This window comes from Brienomyrus brachyistius, chromosome 7 (genome assembly GCF_023856365.1).
Source record: "Brienomyrus brachyistius isolate T26 chromosome 7, BBRACH_0.4, whole genome shotgun sequence".
Taxonomy (NCBI): domain Eukaryota; kingdom Metazoa; phylum Chordata; class Actinopteri; order Osteoglossiformes; family Mormyridae; genus Brienomyrus; species Brienomyrus brachyistius.
Genome location: NC_064539.1, coordinates 21071259 through 21088176, shown reverse-complemented (window position 1 = coordinate 21088176; position 16918 = coordinate 21071259). Strand labels below are relative to the sequence as shown.

Here is a 16918-nt window from a genome sequence, read left to right as displayed (position 1 = left end):
CAAACATACATGATAATTGCCTGAAATCTTCATTCATAAGTCATTCTGCCCAAATCATTGTTGCTGAAGGTTATAGAAACATCTGCATAACTCCAGCTAGGCTTTTGTGCATTTTGCAAATTCTTCCTGTGTTCATTTGGCAACGGGTGACCCCTGGTTGCCCTTAAACAAAGATGAGATTTACAGTGGCTCTCTGCTTTCTGTCTACAGGCCCTCAGTGACGGATGACATTCTAAAAGATCTCTTTGCTGGCACTGGGTATACAGTAAAGGCCTTCAAATTTTTCCAGTAAGCACATTGTCTTCATCAGAACTTTACCTACCGTCTTTTTTTTCTCATATGCAAATTAAATTACCTCTCGAATGACAGCTTCCGCACTTGAGCTTCTCCTTGATTGTAAATAGATGCTTTAGTGTATGCTAAGAAAGGGGGAAACTTGGGTGTAATATATGGGTAGTGCCACTAGGTGGAAGCATTGTTTAATAATATTAGTCTTATGGTTTTCTTATGTTCAGGTATAATGTGTGAAGGTGTGCCTGATGTTGACAGCTGGTATAGCCATAGTGATGTTCATGAATCCTGGATGCCAGGTGGTCTTGCACCAGGTCAGTTCAGGTCAGGTTGGGGAGCGTTGCTGCACCCACTACACAGCAAAACTCCTCGGAATCCCAGCCGGCAACCCCCCAGGCAGATACACGGTCCAGTCCCACCCTCCGGAAATGGCCATTCATCTGGTGCAGCCAGGTTTTGCGTAGGCGTCCCCTTGGCCTGGTCCAGCCGCTTGGGCCCTCAGCAATGAGGATCCTGCAAGCTGGATCACCTTCAGGGAAATGGACCACATGGCCGTAGTGCTGTAACTGACGCTCCCTCACAATTCAGGTAATGTGCCTCATTCGGGACTCCTATAGCAACCATTCATTCAACACCAAGTCAAATCAATGGTACTGAAGGATTCTCCGAAGAGACACAGTACCAAAGGAGTCCAGTCTTCGCCTCTGGATAGCATCCATGTCTCACAGCCATACAGCAAGACAGGAAGCACCAGGACTCTAAAGACTTGGACCTTCGTCCTCTTGCAAAGATATTGGGAGCCACACACCCCTTCCAGCGACCTCATGACCCCCCATGCTCTTCCAGTCCATCTGCTGACTTCATAAGAAGAGTCACCAGAGACATGAATGTCGCTGCTGATGTAGGTAAATCTCTCGACAAGGTCAACATTCTCCCCACAGACAGACACACTACTGATGGCTGTGCCCAAGAAGTCATTAAATGCCTGGATCTTGGTCTTTATCCAGGACACCCACAATCCCAGACACTCAGACTCCTCACTCAATCTCTCGAGAGCCCCGATTAGACAAACAAACAAACAAATTTATTTTTGTATAGCGCATTATCACATTACATTGTCTCAAAGTGCTTTACAGCATCCGCACCCAAAGCCCCCAGTGAGCAAGCCAAAAGCGACAGTGGCAAGGAAAAACTCCCAAGAAGGAAGAAACCTTGGGAGGGACCAGACTCAAAGGGGGAGCCCATCCTCCAGGGGCCGGCAGGGATAGTCAAATAAGAGTCAAGTCACATTGTCCCAATCATAAGATTTGGGAAATAACTGGAAAGCAAGGAAGATGACAAACCAATGCCAAGTCTTCTTCCAATCGCCAGGCAACTAGAGGTAAGGCAGCGGGTCAGACATGGAAGATGACACAGGCAGAAGGGCGAGCTGGATGCAGGGACGTCACTGGTGGTGGCGACGTCACCATTGACTCTAAGATCACAGCATCATAGGAAAAGTCAAGATCAGTAGATCTTTCTTCACCAACGGAAGCCCCATAGCTGCTGGACCCCACGATCCTGCCCAACACCCAGTCCATACAAAAACTGGACAGAGTAGGAGCAAGAACACACCCCTGGAGAACCCCAGATTCAACTATGAAGAACGCAGAGGTTCTCCCTCCACTCTACACAGCACTCACAGTAGCAGTGTACAGGCCGATCATGATGTCCAGCAACTTCGGGGGGGATCCCGCAAAGTCTCAGGATGTCCCACAGGGCAGCTCGATCAACTGAATCGAACGCGTTATGAAAATCGACTAAGGCTGCAAAGAACCTCTGCTGATATTTGCGCTCGATGAGAACCCTCAGTGCAAGGATATGGTCGATGGTAAACTTCTTAGACGTAAAACCAGACTGCTTCAGTCGCTGGCAGGTGAGCAAGTGAAAACATATCCTGTTAAGGACGACCCTAGCAAGAAATTTACCCAACACTGAAAGCAGTGTTATCCCTCTGTAGTTGCCACAATCTAGATGATCAGCCTTCCCTTTCCAGATAGGAACTATATGGAAAAGTCATATTATTCAGTCAGTTGGGATGACGCCTGACTTCCAATTGGAAGCAAAGATTGTCTACAATGCTAGGAGGACAGCCTTACCACCAGCCTGGAGAAGTTCACCCCAGGTACCACAGATCCCTGCGGCCTTCCCTACCCTCAGCTGATTCACCACCTGTGCAATCTCAGTGAGATTGGGTGGTTCACAGATAATTGGAGGGTCATCTTCAAGAACCCAGAGATGTCCAACATCCCAGCTGGAGGGTCAGCTTTAAACAGTTGCTCAAAGAAACCGTCGCAGCAGGTCACAACTGCAGTGTCATCCGTAAGGACCGTTCCATCACTCGCTCTGACTGCAAGTCTCAACTTCAGATGTGCGTAATGCTTCGATTGCTCTGTACGCAGGATGTGGGTCACTAGACCACAGATGGTGTGTCACCTCACAGATTTGTCTAATAAATGCCTCCTTATTTGCTCTCAGAGCCCTCAGCAGTCCTTCTCAGTTCCCAGTACAGACTGGAGTTGCCACCAAGTCATGCGCTGCGACTTCTTTCGATAATATCCTTTGTGCCCTGCGAGATGAAACACCTCCTTCTGAGAACACCGGCAAGACCAACACAACCCTTGGCAACCTTCAGGGTCTCATCACAGAAGGTCTCCCACATCACCTTAGAGTCAGCAGTTGCACCCAAGTCTGCAAGTTCTTCACACAAATTGCATGCAAACTCATCAGAAACAGCTTGATCTTGGAGTCCAGCCTCATTCTCCTAGTAGGTGGTAGCCTACTGGATTTAAGCTGAATGAGTAGCAACAAGAAGTCTGTGGTCAGAATTCACAAACTGGGCACGTCTGTAGACCCTGCAGTTCTGCAGGAGCCTCCGTCTGCCCATGAGGATGCAATCGTTCTTCGCCGCACCATCAGTATTGGAGTATCAAGACCAACGATATGGCTCAGGACATTGGAACCAGGATCCTTTCACAAAGTCAAGGAACATGTAGCCACTTTCAGCCCGGTCTCCAGACCCATGGGGAGCAACACAATCCTCATAGTCAGTGCCAGTGGTCGCATTGAAGTCACCCATGACCAGAGGAGTGTCACCTCATGGGCACCCTTCAACCACCGGGCTAAGTTGCAAGTAAAATGTCTCCCTCAACGAGACATCACTCTCCTCGGTCAGAGCAACAACAGACAAGATACCCAAGGAGTGCCTTAGCCTGAGTATCATAATATGCTCGTGACATCAGACACCATTGGAAGGAGCCGATCCGCTACTGCAACAGCTACTCCTTGAGTTTGGCAGCTATTAGACCGACCAAACCAAAAGTCGGTATACCCACCTACGGAGATCTGACCACTCCCTGGTCTGCGTACATCAGAGAGTGCTGCCACCAAAACACATAGTTTATGAAGCTCCCCTTCCTGTGGGCGGTTTCAGCAGAGCTACTCCTGTGGAGAACAGAAGAGTATTGTGCTTGTTTGTATTGAGCAATTGAGTTGCTTCCCTTGGAAGTTGGAGGACCGCTTGCAGGGCCGGCTGCAGTTTAATGTCATACCCCGGACACATGTCTTGCACCTTGGAATAGTGTATGGCAAGATAATGACTGGTAGCAGTGTGTTAAACTAGCATAGCGACGAGCAACTGTACATTGTTATTGTCCACTCACATCTTCTGAGATGGGAAATGGTTTTTACAGTAAAATAATATATTTTAGTATAGAAAATGTTGATTTTGCACAGGGTGCAACAATAGTTATTCGATATTGTTGGTTCAGTGCTTTATGATCTCTATATGTGTAGTGTAGTCTGCTGAGTATTTTAAGGTTTGTTGTTTATGCACGAATGTCATTTTCACCCTTGATTTGACACGTGTTTTGGTTTATAGGAAAGACCACAAGATGGCTTTGATCCAGCTTGGCTCTGTGGAAGAAGCCATCCAGGCGCTGATTGATCTGCACAACCATGACCTGGGGGAGAACCACCATCTCAGAGTGTCCTTCTCCAAATCTACCATCTAACAGCCACTTTGCACACGGAAACTTTTCCTCCCTGGCCTTCAGGAGAAAACAATGATCAGCTGAATTAGAACTAGCGATTTATGGAAAAAACCGTAATAGATTCATTTTGATAGTTAGATTTTAAAAATGGAGTAGACTTCGAACGTTCAGAGAGGAACGCATGGTGAAGGCCAGTTCTGGATTCAGGGGAGGATCTTTAACATCCTCGTGCGACCATTGCCTTGGGTGTCGCGCTTCGGAACCTCCTTTGGTGGACTAGTCGGGGGTCAGTGTATCAGGGGAGGCGTGTCTGGAACCCCGGGGTTCACTTTCACACTGATGTTTGACGGCACGTGGACCGTGACCAAATGCTGCATCTACGAAACTAGCCATTTTGGTTTGAAGAGCCATGAGCAGGAGGGAGCGGTGAGTTGTCAGGCCTGGACTCAACCCTCTCAGCGGGAGGGCAGTGACACCTTTCATTTCCTGTGGTATTCATGCCAAGTGTCTTGCTGTGGTTGGAGGTTATCGCACAAGGGCCGCTGTTGGGGCGGCGACTGGCGCCTAAGACTTGTCTGCGGATTCCCCAACAAGAACAGTGCAGCACTGCAGTTTCGGAACAACCCGAGACCAGGCTGCCATCTTATTTAGTCTTTATTTAAGGAACGTTTTGCACCTTCATCGTTTAGTTTACTGTGCAAAGGCTTTTAGACACAGAAGTTGGTTATTTGTGAAAACTGACGGCAAATAAACGTGCTCTTCGTCCGCTCCTCTAAATGAGGTTTGCGGACGGAGCTGGCATGTTGGCGGAGGTCCACCTCACGCATGCGGGCGCTGGCGATGGCGGCGAGATCACCGCGACGTGGACGTGCGGAGTGGAGTGGCTGCGCCATGATCGTACTGGAACACTCATACACTCGGTGCTCAGGTGAAGAAAAACCGTGGAATCATGAATGTGAAGAGACTGGAGAGGGTGACTGTCACTAGTCTAGAGTATGTAGGTAAACCAGTCCATTCGTTTGATCACTTTACCAGATGAATCTGTAACGTGTAGCAAGTGCTACCTTCTCTGAGAACCTGTAGCCTTGCCTTAATTCATTTCTCAGCTCCTTTCATCTTTAGTTTCTGTTGCTTTGTTCTTTCGGTTGTTTCCTTATGGCAAAAAAAAATACCCCCCCCCATTTGCCTTGCAGTGTTACCAATTAAACCAAACCTTGCATGTGTGTCTAGAATTAGAGATGAGTACACCAGGGAACTGCAGAAAAAGAAGAGTATCGCTCTCATGGTATAGAAGAGAAGAAGAGGAATGCATAAGATCATGAGTGATTTGACTTGGGTCTCATTGGGTTGGGTAGCAAGTTACCTTTAACATTCCAGGGAGGGTTGGTGTGATCTGAGGTTCTCGTGATGCAGAATTGTGCCTCTGTCACCCAAGGTCACCCACTGGCACCGTCTCCTTCTTACTCCTAGGAAAAGCAACACGTAAGCAAAAGCAAGGCTTGGTTACTGTTGTCACCTAAACCCGGAGAGGAACAAAAGGCAAACATTTATTTTAAAACATCCAAGCTTTTCCCTCTCTCACATTTTTTTTTTAAGTTTACAGTCTTAAAATAATTCAGGTCTGTATATTTTACAAATTGTCAGGATTTTTAAAAGGAAAATTACTTATTTTTGGTAATAAGTTTTTTTATGGAAGTGAAAAGAAACCTGTAACTTCCTGGGTTTTTGTACCAATATAATCACTCAAGAAATCACAGAGAAATCATATTACTGTGTCTTCACTTAATTTCTTATTATGTGCCTTATTATGTGCTCATAATCAAATAGATTCTAGAAACCTTACCTAAGATATATACTACTTTGTGGGGTTGGTGAGAGAGTTCCTTTGTTTTACTTGTCTTAATTGGAAGTGTGTGTATGTCGTTGTTGTTTTTCAGTGCACATAGTGAATTGAATGGTTAACTAGACATGCAGTGTGTGCTGTGGGCTTCTAACCCTTTACTGTTATGGCATCTTTAATTATATGAGGATGAAACCATTTTGGAGGCAAACTGCTGACGGATCTGAGCTTCATTCTTATTTGGAAATGATTCGCAGACGTTGTTTGGGACTTGCATTGGCATTTCAGCTGAACAAGTTTGTTCATATCGCAGTGCCTAAGTCAGCCATCATTGGCACAGGACCGATGCCAGTGGGCTTCTTTCCCAGAGAGCTCATTCAGACACGTGCCTGAAATATGTATTTATGGTGCAAATCATCTTCTCCCTTCCACTGTTGGAGAGAAACCAATGAGATCACATTTACACAACAGTACGCTTCATTTTCAGTGGTGCTTTGCATTCTATTAAAGCCTTTTTATTTTCTGGGGAACTTTGAAAGGAGAGTGGTTTGGATGAACCTACACTTTCTGAGGAGTTTATTAAGCTGGTGGAGTAGGATGAAATTGTGAACTCAGACAGGCAAAAATTATGGTTAATGGTTATGAACTTTATCAGACTGCATTGTGAATCACAAATAATCAAATATGTCCTCTGATTAATCTAGTTGTATTAATGAGATACGGCCTTTAATGTACTCTAACTCTGTGGCATTTGATCACATTTCTAGTTATGAGATAATTATGAATACATTACAGCTCAAGGACTTTGTAAATAGTCATAGCAGTTAACATAAAAAGATTAGTTTCTTTTCATTACATCTCCTTACGGGTTCCTTGTGGCGTATTTGCTATTTTCAAGGGCTATTTCAGTAAAAGCTATTGCATGCCTTAAATATGAGAGAAGCTGCCATTAGTCACTGCTGCTTAATTTCAATTAATGTATTATTGGATTCGTTATTGTATGTAAATGCAATGCAAGGACCAAATTAATTGCTCATGCCAATGGCAGGTAGACCAAGGTTCATTAAATGCTGCCGTTATGAATAATTTGGAATCAGATCTGACCTAACAACTGACGTTTTTTTGATTTAGAAAAGCACCGTTCTTGAAATTCAGCTAAACTAACTACAAAATGCGTTGCCGATACTAAATTTGGGGGAAAAAACATGCGACAAAAAACGAATACTCGATGCATCACCAACCAATCACAACAACAGGTACACTAGTGATGTTCTGAAAGATGTTCTTGCGACACGAAATTGGGACGGTTCCGGACATAAGAGAATCTCATGCCTGTCGTCGTTCTCCATAGTCCCTCTTGCGCCGTTTCCATGTGAAGTCGGTGAAAATCAGTTTCCCCTCAATATCTGGAAGATTCATTTGGTTTGTAGTAGGGACTTAAAGAAACGAAAAAGACGGGCAGATTTTTCGAGACGTTTTCAGAGAAGCTTCCTAGTTTTCGTTGAGGCCCACAGCACAGTGTCCCTTTAAGAATGCTTTGGTTGGCCCTTTTGTGTGAATCTGTCTGAGATGCATCTCCATGATTGTTATGTAGGGATGTAACCATTCACTGTATAATATACATATATATATATTTTTTTTTTCTTTTTTTTCGTTATTCTAGCTTGTTGATTTATCTTTGGTGTGATGTTTTAAAGAAGGTGTGAAACTGCTTTCAGTTGTCCTCTGTCATTGTTTCATCACAGGGTTTGGGTCATCCATTGGGGGGGGGGGGGCTTAGTTCAGGTTATTCCTGGCAAACCATATTTATTTTAAAACCGATCAGGGGAAGCGCAGGTGTCTCTAAGCCTAAATTGGCTGCATTGGATCTCCTACCCCCCCCCCCCATTCAATAACTGATTTTTCTTCTGAGTCTTTTTTAATGATTAAAGAGTCAGATTCCAAAACCATGTGGGGGCAAAATGACCCCGGACACAAGACCTGTGGGTCTTTTTAGTTATTTTGTGTTCAGTCTTAGGGATTTAGGTAGAAGAAGCTCATTCACATTTTAAAGTACCTTATTAATCAGCTAAACACAATATCCATATTTTACCTTATTAAAAAAAAAAAACGTATAAAACCGGACCAAAGTTTTTTGTGCCTTTTACAGACCTTAATTACATGATTCTTTTTTTACTGTCAAAAATCGTACACAGTGTCTTGCTTTTCAAATTGTATGTGATTGAATAGACTAAAAAAAAAATAGATTCCAGTCTTTTAAATAAATGTGTTTATTTTTTTATTAAGTATGGCACAAGATTGTTTGAAGTCCAGGCATAATTTTATTTATACAGAAGACATATTATTAAGACTAATTTATTTGCATATTTGGCTGTTCTCTCGCTCTGTCTGTCTTGGCAAAGCCACATATGCATTTGATAATTTTCTCATTTACTTAGTCGTTTTAATGAGAATGGCTGTTTAAATGGAAATATTCCCAGGACCTTTCTGAATGGGGTCAAACCTGTATCCCGGCTTATGATGTACAATGTTTCACTGAAGAAAATTGATTGTTTTAAAAGCTTTAGAAGAAAAAAAAAAGTCACTAAGCAAGTCTACAGACACCAAAGGAGTATTTGAATTTGAGCTTTGTGCCGACCATCGAGTTAAAGGTGCAGGTGAATAAACCTTCGCTTGTGTCATGAAAATTAAACGCTATTTTAACAGTGACATTCTCACCCCTTTGCGTAAATGCCAGGCTGCAGTGGGAGGAGCATCTCTGGGGACGTGAGCCTCAAGTTCATTTTTAGCCTCAGTTTTTCCCGCCCCCCGCATTTTTCAGTTGGAAATGTGATAACACCATTTTGTTTGAATGTTCAGTACAATAAGGAAACAAATGCTGTACATATATTTTCCCCTTTGTTTTCCTTATTCTTTTTCCTTTGTTTCCAGTGTTTGGGAACAAAAATATATATTTTGCAATATAAAGAAGAAAAGCAGACTTTGTCTTGTGCATTTTTACTGAGTTTCCAGAAGCAGCTTTTCTTTGTAAAGCGGTAAGTGTGGCACCATTAGCCACGAGAGAGTGGCTTCCACTGTTGACTTAATGTAATGACATGCAACTAGAGGTTTGATTATTAAAGAAACATGTTTTCTAATTTTGCAGTGTGCATGGCGTTTCTGTATTTTATAGAAGACAGTTTGGGTTTGTATTGCCTATAATAATATTGCTATTACTATGAATACTACTCCAGATACTACCCTGCTTACTTTCTCCCTAACTTCAGTTGTAGCATGCCTTAAATAAATGTAATGAGATCGGTACTTTCCTTAGTCCTCCTGTGTCTTTGTCTTACCCCAGGTTTCAACTTGCTCTGCATCGGTCTCCATGTTTCCTTGGCTTTCTCATTCTATTGGTTGAAGGCCACTTGAGGCAGACGCCTTCATTGGCTACCCTGTCTGGTCGCTGAGGGCTTCAGTCAATGAGCTCCTCTCTCTCTCTCGCTCTCTCTCTCTCTCTCGATTGGTTTGTAGTGCATCTATACTGTTCATTCCTATTGGACCACTCCAGCACCAACTCTGATATCTCGTCTGAAATTAAATTTACAGTTTATACAGAGGTTAAACTTGGGCGACTGTGATACTCATTATGCACAATTCCAGGGAAGCTCCCTATTGCCGTAACAGTTAATCTGCAGGACACTTTTTTTAAAATCCTCATTCGTTAAACTGCATTTATACGAAAATTGGTGTTATGCAACCAGTCAACCTGTTGAAATCAATTAGATCAGTTACAACTTCACTACATGTGTGAGTAACATCACTTCAGTTTGGTGGTCCCTGTTCTGTAAATGTCCGGAAGCATCATAGGAACAAGCAGCAAAGCTCAGCTTTCTCTCACAAATTTAATCTCCACGTCCCTGCGGCTACTTGTCTTCCTTTGATTTTCCATGATATGCCTATTTGCAGAAAAGGCTGCTTTGCCATGGGCTCTACAATGTAATAAATATACATTTTCATACATTATGGACTACTGCAGTGATGCTTAAATAGAAGCAGTATGACAAGCACCTGTTTGTAAAGTACATGCAAAATCTATTGCCGTATTGCCACCGTTTGGAACGAAACACGTCCTTCATTTTTTTGCTTTGAAGATTTTTTTTGTTGCTTTATAAAACTACTTTTCCTGTGGACAGATCTAGTTGTGGAACCAATGTTTCCCTAAGAAATAAATTTCCAGCTGTACCGTCCTGGATATTTCCTGCCTCTTTAAATCAATTGCTATTCTCTGCTTAACATGTATTTTCTTTTTGCATTTCATGTATATTTTAAAGTATCCCTCCCCCATAGTAATGTTATACAGTGGTTTCTGTTTGTTTGATAGACTTGTTTTGTTGCCACATTAGAGTGCAGTGACACCCAGAACCAAACAGGTGAGAGATGATTACAATTTGGGAATTTTATATTTGTCACTTTATAATTACGTCACGACAGTCCTTTTAATAAGTTGTTTTGGTGATAGCTTTGTATCACGAGGGGAAAAAGAACAGAATTTCCATTCCTTTGTCGATTTGTTGTCTTTCATTGACATAATTCAGTCTAAGCATGTTTGTTCTTTCACAGGTTGGTGTTGTATCAAAGGAGGTGGATAATCCCAAAATGGGCATGTTATCTAATTGGTCCATACTTGGACGCCTCCTGTTTAGGGTGGGGTTATCAATTTTGGGGGTCAGAGGCCTGTTGGCAATGACTGCAGAGTGTGTGGGGATTGATAACTTCCCAGACTTTCTGCTTCATGTGCCGAGCGCCAGTACAGTGGTGGCTGACCTTCCATTCCTTATTTGTCAGCATTCTTGGTTTAAACCATTTAGAAGTTCTGAACTTAGTTTGTTAATCCAGTTCTGAAAGGTGAGGGGGACACTGGACCCCGAGTAAAGAAATGTGTCACGAGAAGTTTTGGTCTTTCTTTCAGCCCCTCCAAGCATTAATAATTATCAGGCACTGGGTCCTGCTATCGCAGTTTCAATTTCTTTGTTTTAGGACTTCACATTCCCTTCGGATCATCAAGAGATGAATTATTTTTTTTTTTTACCCTTGTACCACTGCGTTAATCCTTAACCATAACCACACTGGTGACTCTGCTAAACTCTGTTGTCAGATTGTCAGCTTCACTGAAAGTTCAGCTGTGCAGTGATTCTGTCATGTGTGTCATACATGTATCATCATAAGGGCAGCATCTCCAGAATTGGTGAGGTCATCTACTGTGACTCGGCACCTTTGTCAAATCTGATAGTCATTCTGTAGCTGTTGTATATGTTCAGGTGGTAACAGAATCATTCGTGAACCGCTCGGAAAAACCGTGAGCTCATTCCACCTTTTCACAGCCAGATTCACCCTATAATCCTGAGAGGTAACAGGATCGAGCACAGAGCCTGCAGGAAACCAACAGCTGATCGTGCACGTTCTCTCAAAATTTATACACAACTATTACATTTGTATTTACGAATGAGACTGAAGAACAGCTAAATTAGCACTGTTACAAAGCTTATAAAATTAGCATTAATGCTGAATTAACAATGGATGGGTGTGATGGAGAAATGGATGGGTGTGATGGAGAAATGGCAGCATGTTTTCCTTAAAGTTTAGATGTCATCATTGCCATCATCTTCTCCATCTTGATGGCAAGAGTCATATCGCCCTTAATCTTCAGCTTTCCAGACATAAATGCCATCGTTGGCTTCAGTTGACCTGTTAGGAAAAGGTACAATCCCAGCCCGTATTAATTAATCGGAGGAAGCATACAACTAAAATGCAGCATTGTTTTTTTTTGTTTTATACGCGGTCCAGTCCATCCATCTTGGGGATTCTCTTAAATAATCTGCTCAATAACATGGAATTTGCTTGACAGATATCGTGCAGTTAAAACAGGTATGAGTATCAAGGGACCATAATGACTAAAACCACCCGTACTTCTATGCCTGCTGCTGTCGATGTCCCAACCCATACACTGTCAGGGAAAAAAGAAGTACCTGATGATATAACTACTTGTCACTAGGGCTGTACCTTCAAGGGTCAGCCAATTGTCCCCTAGCTGTAGGTAAATGTACCTTTTAAGGAACATTTCTGCATCACTGGGGGGTTTGTTCTCTGGGAAACAAAACCGTACTAAGGCTGCATCCTTTTTCTGAGTGATCAGACACGTTACAGGGTCCCTTCCATGTCCACCATCTTCCTCACTGTATCACAGCCCACCTTTGAACATCTTGACGAAGTCCAGGCCGTCCAGGGTCATGATGACATCCGCCTCCCCGTTCGGAGGCTCCCCAAGGCCTGCGCTTCCCGAACCATTCTTCAGGTCGATGTACCACACGCCGGCATCGTCTCCTGAGGACATCAAGCCCCGCCTCTCATGAGCCAGCAGTATGTGGTTACGGCTGCCGCTTGCCGGGGCGAGTACGAGACTCGAGCAGCCACTCACCAGTGATGTTGAACTTGTAAACTCCCTGCGTCGTTTTAATGACATCGGGGCTCAGGATTCCTTGAATGGCTCTGAAGGTGTCAGCGATGGGTCCGCTTGCCATGTCTCCTGCAACTGCCTGTTCAGCCTTAGTTCCTGTGGGGACCACAGTGAATGATTACAGCATGGATCTTCTTCAGTCATGAATTATAATACTAATAAGCAAAAAAATGAAAGACGTGTTTTGTTCCAAACGGTGGCAATATGGCAATAGATGTTTTTTTACGCCTCCCTCAACTTGCCCTTTGTAGAGTAAGCTGTCCACAAAGGGCAGCCAGCTGTAGGGGCGCCCAGGGGGTTAAGGGCCTTGCTCAAGGACCCCCTGACGTGCTGAGGCTGGGTTTGAACTGCTGACTTCTGATTACAGGCATTCAGCCTTAGCTTACTGAGCCACATGCTCCCCCATGGAATGGTAGAGACTCAAAGTCTGACCCTACATTATCTCCTGCTTTCCCTCCCATTTCCCACTCTGTCTGCCATTCTTGTGATCAGACAGTGCCTACAGCCTGTGCATCATTCATACTATTTAAAGAAACCATTCTACTCAAAGGAATCCTTTCAAGGTCACCATCAGATTGACCCTGATTATTCACAGTAACTATCGGTGACAGTTTGTCTCTGTTCTCACCCTCGTCCACCATCTGCTTCTTAACTTCTTCTGGGTCGCTGTCCAGGAAAAAGTCAGGGAGTAGAGGATGTCCTGTTCAAACACACAGAATCAGTCCATCCATCCATCCATCCAGTCTCAGATGAAGTAACCTCCTTAGGGTAAACCCACAAAATGAGATGGCTTAATGGTTTTAAACAATCTGATTCTTCTACGACCAAGATTGTTTCATTATACCAAAGAACAGCACTGTTCCCTCATTAAAACCATCACATCGACTGAACGAATTGCAGGCAGTCCCAAGGTTACGAAGGAGATCCATTCCCCAAGTCTGCCCCAATTTGAATTTGTAGGGGAGTCGGAACAGTAATAACAGAAGTAACTTCACACAGTACTGTACTTCAAATTGCTGAAGCCATGCAATGTTTCATGAGTGTCACAAACTAGTGCATGCTTTTGAATCATTGTACCTATCCCACTGAGGCAGATACTGCCCCCTGGAGGAAGAGTGGTTCATGTTGGTGTACAGGAGTATGTCCAGCAGTCACCAGCATTGCAAAGTCAGTCTGGCACCTTACGGGAAACTAAAAACTGGACGAACCCAGTGCCCAGATAAACAAATGTTCACAAAAACGCACACGCCACCACTCCACGTAAGCGATCACCCTGGGTTCCTTTAAATCAGGGCTTGATAAGATTATAACAACTCTGAGCCATTAGTTAAGTTCTCCCCAAACGAGCTTGATGGGCCGAATGGCCTCCTCTCATCTGTAAATTTCTTTTGTTATCACACACCTGGAACAACAGCATATGTGTCGAAGTCAGAGATTCCTTCCGCCTTCAGTATGTCCTCGTCGATGGTGAAATTGCCCGTGTAGGTGGTGGGCTTGTTCAGGATAGAGTAGGCCGCGTCTGCCATGATGTCCACCTTCCTGCACTGCTTACTGATGCCAGAGCCTCCCAGCATGTCCATGGCTGCCGTCTGAATGGCTGGAAGAGAAAGTCGGTCATCAGCCAATGGGAATACAAGCAGAAATGTTAAATGGAAACGCTCAAGGGGCTGCTAAATGTTCAGCCTGTTTTTCCCCACTGACGACAATCTCTGTGTGCTGTAAGGTTACAGGAACCAAATTCTGTCTCCTGAACAATAACCCATTTACCTGTCTTGGGCCACAAGGCATTGACTGCGATAGACCCTCTGAATTCTTCAGCCATTCCCAGAACGCACATGGACATGCCATACTTGGCCATGGTGTATGCTGCAGAGGAGACAGGGAGGAGCTATCAAGCAAACGGCTTACATGATACTCGGAGCCACTCGTCTCAGAACCCTTTGTCTTTTTAGTGAAGTTTTTTTTAATTTTTTTTTTTTATTAAATGTCACCCTGTTCCAGAATCCCCTGAGGATTAATCTCACTTCTGTTTAATGAAGCTTACCTGTGTGATTTTTAAACCAGACGGGATTCAGATTGAGTGGAGGGCTTAAGTTGAGGATGTGAGGGTTTTTACTCTTCAGGAGGTATGGGATACACAGCTTGGATCTGAGAAAAAAAACAAATGGGAAACTCCATTTGTGTTAGGAGGACAGTGATAGGAGCGAAACACCGATCCTGGCATCTCAGTACCCAGCAGGTTTTCCATTCTGCTTGGTCTCCGATGAACCACACTTGATATCAGGCAGATAGTAACTCATGAGGTAGGTTTGAAAACCTGCTGGATACCAGCACTGCAGGATTAGGGTTGCCTACCACTGGTTGTTGCATTCTAGTCAGTCATACTATTAGGCAAACTGTAAGTACCCCTCCCAACAAGTTTGGCATAATGATGTCACACCATACACAGGCCAACATTTAAACCATTCTTTATGCTTTCACATTATAAAATTTTTTAATTTTTTTTTCCTAGTTAATGCCCTATCCTGGGTTATTCCCTGCCTTTCACCCGTAGCTTCTGGACCTGAACTTGCCACCTCCGGCAAATGCCAAGGTGCTATTAAAATGAACAGTGAGTTGAGAGGATCTATGCAGGGTTTCACCCACGTCAGGTAAGTTCCTCTGAGGTTGATGCCCAGCATCAGGTCCACTTTCTTCATTGGTGTCTCCACAGTGCCAGTTAAATTTATGGCGCTTGCATTGTTTACCAATATGTCAATACCTTGGAAAAGCAAAACACAAAAAAAGTAAAGAAAAAAAAATGTTACTGAACAATGTTGCCAATTTAATAAGCTCTAACCTTTCATAAGTAAATTAGGCTAGACTGAACCCAAACACAGTGCACCTCCAAATTTCTTTACTGCTTGCTCCACTGCATCGCTGATCTGCTTTTCATCCCTGATATCCACAACACAGGGTAGAGCCTTACCACCAGCTGCCTGAACTGCAAAGAGGAGAGGGTACAGGAGCCACAGTAATGTAAGTTACTCTGATTAACACAACCACATATTAAGTCCGAATCATCTCAAATCTATTTGTAAAAATATTCCATATGTTTCTCATTAAATATGCCATAATATGACTACATCTTTCTTCTCAAACTTATGTCATGTCTGTGTAAATGAAAACGGGATTTTGGGAAACGGTATGTTTTTGACTCAAACATAATTCCAAGTCTTCATACTCTCGTTCCCCTGAACAGCCTAACACATGCAGCCAGGAATGAAAGGCCTAACTTTCTTCTGCAGCAGTGTAGATGGTCCCAGGAAGTTTGGGATGCGGCTGGGCAGTTTTGGCAGCGATCACCACGTTGGCACCATCCCGGGCAGCTTTCAAGGCGATGGCCTTCCCGATGCCACGGCTGGCCCCAGTAATGAACAGGGTGCGACCTGCGAGCTTTCTGAAATGCAGGCATCAAAACGAGTAGTCACTTCAGCCCGTAAATGAGTTATTTTCATTAAATGTTAGACCCTGTGTGCGAGCTAACGGGACCCTGCTGTGTTTGTCTGTGCGGCTGAGATTGCCTGCATTTATTCCACGTATAGAAACACACATAAAAACAAACAGTGCAAAACCGTAAGAAATTAACCAATGCAGAGGTTATGACTAGCGTAAAATAAAAACAGAGTGGCACTACAGTTTTTGACGCTGGTTTACTACACAAAGAGGTTGATGAAGATGTTACGGTCACTCGGATAAAAGTGTACAAAATTAGTTAAATAACTTTTTGTCCACTTTTCTTAAGACGGAGGCAGATGACACAACACCGACTTACCCCGTATTCGGCAACATATTTAGATCTTATTAAAAGTTATAATTATAAAAATTGTCATGCAGTAGAAATATCCAAATGCAAGTGTACTGCGCTAAAGCTCACAGACTGACCCTTCACCTCAATAACAAGACATGACCTGCGCTACGAGGACGCGGGCGCGTTCGCGTCCGCTTTCACTGAGCTCGGCTTTCAGGAAGTTTGAACGTAGACTCAACCGGAAAAGGCAACAGCGACTGGTGAAAAACGACTATAACCTACCTAGTGGGAAATTTGATGGCGCCATCTAGCGTTTGGAGTGGGTCCTTCACTGAAACGCAGAGATGTTCCGTAAAGGTACCGTCCTTTAGCACAAATTAATAATCCATCGCATTTAGTTAATGCTACGTTTGTGCTGTTTCGTGCCGCAAAAATAAGATTTATGCTACTATCATTTTTAGGATAATACC

General features: G+C 43.6%; 2 protein-coding genes across 5 annotated transcripts in view; one reads left to right on the top strand and one right to left on the bottom strand.

Annotated features, from left to right (window-relative positions):
• The window catches only part of ptbp3 (polypyrimidine tract binding protein 3), a 30744-nt gene extending 21279 nt beyond the window's left edge, over positions 1 to 9465 (top strand). For all 4 annotated transcript variants that reach the window (XM_049018765.1, XM_049018764.1, XM_049018767.1 and 1 more), the window contains exons 14-15: positions 211 to 288; positions 4211 to 9465. In XM_049018765.1, the coding sequence (XP_048874722.1) occupies positions 211 to 288; positions 4211 to 4343 (211 nt within the window). In that variant the 3' untranslated portion in view covers positions 4344 to 9465. The remainder of the gene's footprint in view (positions 1 to 210; positions 289 to 4210) is intronic.
• A 2134-nt stretch (positions 9466 to 11599) lies between these two features.
• On the bottom strand, positions 11600 to 16678 carry hsdl2 (hydroxysteroid dehydrogenase like 2). Its single transcript, XM_049018768.1, has 11 exons — positions 16473 to 16678; positions 15934 to 16097; positions 15543 to 15641; positions 15305 to 15419; positions 14703 to 14806; positions 14426 to 14524; positions 14061 to 14255; positions 13287 to 13358; positions 12620 to 12754; positions 12394 to 12525; positions 11600 to 11889 (listed from the first exon to the last, which is right to left on the bottom strand). Exons 1-11 carry the CDS (start codon positions 16487 to 16489, stop codon positions 11777 to 11779), a joined length of 1245 nt encoding a protein of 414 aa, XP_048874725.1. The 5' UTR covers positions 16490 to 16678; the 3' UTR covers positions 11600 to 11776.
• Between the last annotated feature and the right edge of the window lie 240 nt (positions 16679 to 16918).